The sequence below is a fragment of the Urocitellus parryii genome, chromosome 4 (genome assembly GCF_045843805.1).
Source record: "Urocitellus parryii isolate mUroPar1 chromosome 4, mUroPar1.hap1, whole genome shotgun sequence".
In the NCBI taxonomy this organism is placed as follows: Eukaryota; Metazoa; Chordata; class Mammalia; order Rodentia; family Sciuridae; genus Urocitellus; species Urocitellus parryii.
Window position 1 is genome coordinate 19,399,545 of NC_135534.1, and position 1,762 is coordinate 19,401,306.

At 44.0% G+C, this 1,762-nt stretch overlaps 1 protein-coding gene across 1 annotated transcript; it reads right to left on the minus strand.

Moving 5' to 3' along the window:
* Positions 1-613: 613 nt before the first annotated feature.
* LOC113175072 (olfactory receptor 4B1-like) lies at positions 614-1,540 on the minus strand. Its single transcript, XM_026379236.2, has one exon. It carries the CDS (start codon positions 1,538-1,540, stop codon positions 614-616), a length of 927 nt encoding a protein of 308 aa, XP_026235021.2.
* Between the last annotated feature and the right edge of the window lie 222 nt (positions 1,541-1,762).

Sequence of the window (1,762 nt, forward strand, 5' to 3'; positions counted from 1 at the left end):
AGAAAGAGGAAAGTGATCTTAATCTACAACAATGTTTGCTAAATTATGCTCCCCTGTAGAAAGGAATGCCTCTTAATGTTTAAAAGCACAGTAGAATAACTATGAATCACAACAATTAACTATTTCAATAGAGCTAGTAGAAAGGATATGGGTTTTTTCCCAGATCAGAGATGCTAACTGTCTCAGGTGATGGACCTGCCAACTACCCTGGTCTGATCTGATCATTACACCATGTAAACATGTGTAGAAGCATCACAATGAACCCCACAACTGTACCATAGTTGTACAATAACTAGGTGTCAACAAATAAACAAATATATGTTATTCTAAAAATGTTTTTTGCATTTCTATTTTTCACCTTGAAATCATCCAAAAATCCATGGTATTGTGGGAAAACATAGAGGCAATCAAGTTCCATGAGATTCAGTGAGAAAATCAGACCTCTTTCTTTGGACACCACACCAGGATACCTGGGAGTCTCTGGTTATAAGGAATACCACGGCAGCAGTAGCATTAGGGACACAGGTTTGTTGCCTGCAGTGTTGAATATCTAACGAAAACAAAACCCATTTCACCATGTCCATACTCCTCAGCATTCTTAATTCTCCATTCACTACATCCCTGAGTTCCCCTTTCTGGCCCACAGCTTCCTCATGGCAGTTTTTACCTCTGCGTTTCTGAGTGTGTAGATGATGGGGTTCAGCATGGGGGTGATGACCGTGTAGAACACGGCCACCAGTTTGTCCACAGTGAAGGTGGACGAGGGCCGCATATAAAGGAAGATGGCAGGTCCAAAAAACAAGGTGACCACTGTGATGTGAGAGGCGCAGGTGGACAGGGCTTTGTGCCTCCCCTCTGCAGAGCGTTTCCTCAGGGTGAACAGGATGACGATGTAGGAGGACACCAAGATGATAAGGGAGAAGACGGAGATTAATCCACTGTTGGCCAACACAATGATCCCCTCCACAAAGGTGTCCGTGCAGGCTAGCTTGAATAAAGGCTGCAGGTCACAGAAATAGTGGTCCATCACATTGGGACCACAGAAGGGCAGTGGGACAGTGACAAGAACCTGCATCATGGAGTGAATGAAGCCCCCCAGCCAGGAACCAGCCACCAGCATGTGACACACTTGACGACTCATAATGTTCATGTAATGAAGAGGCTTGCAGATGGCCACATAGCGGTCATAGGCCATCACCACAAGCAGGAGGATCTCAGTGACCCCAAAGAAGTGGAAGAAGAAGATCTGGGCCAGACAGCCCTTCAGGGAGATGGTTTTGACCTTGGCAAGTAAGTCAGTGGTGAATTTAGGGACCACAGTAGAGGAGTAACAGATCTCCACCAGGGACAGGTAGCCAAGGAAGAAGTACATGGGGGAGCGCAGACTCTTACTGACACTGACTGTCACAACAATGAGGCCATTGCCCACCAGGGTGGCCAGGTACATGGGGAGAAACAACACAAAGCACACTCTCTGCACCTCTGGGTCCTTGAAAAGTCCTGTGATAATTAACTCAGTCACATTGTTTGTACTGGCCATGTAGATTCCATTCAGGTGTGCTGGATGCCAGAAAGTGGAAAATCGGAAATAAAACAAAGATTATAACATAAGTCCACCTCATTTATACCACTTTAGAGAGTGTAAGCCACTTATTACTCATTCAATTAGTGAATACCTACTAACTTATTGTTAAATATAAGCATTTTAACTATATTATCTTGACTTCATTGAATTTTATTATTAGAAAATTGAGACTCAGAA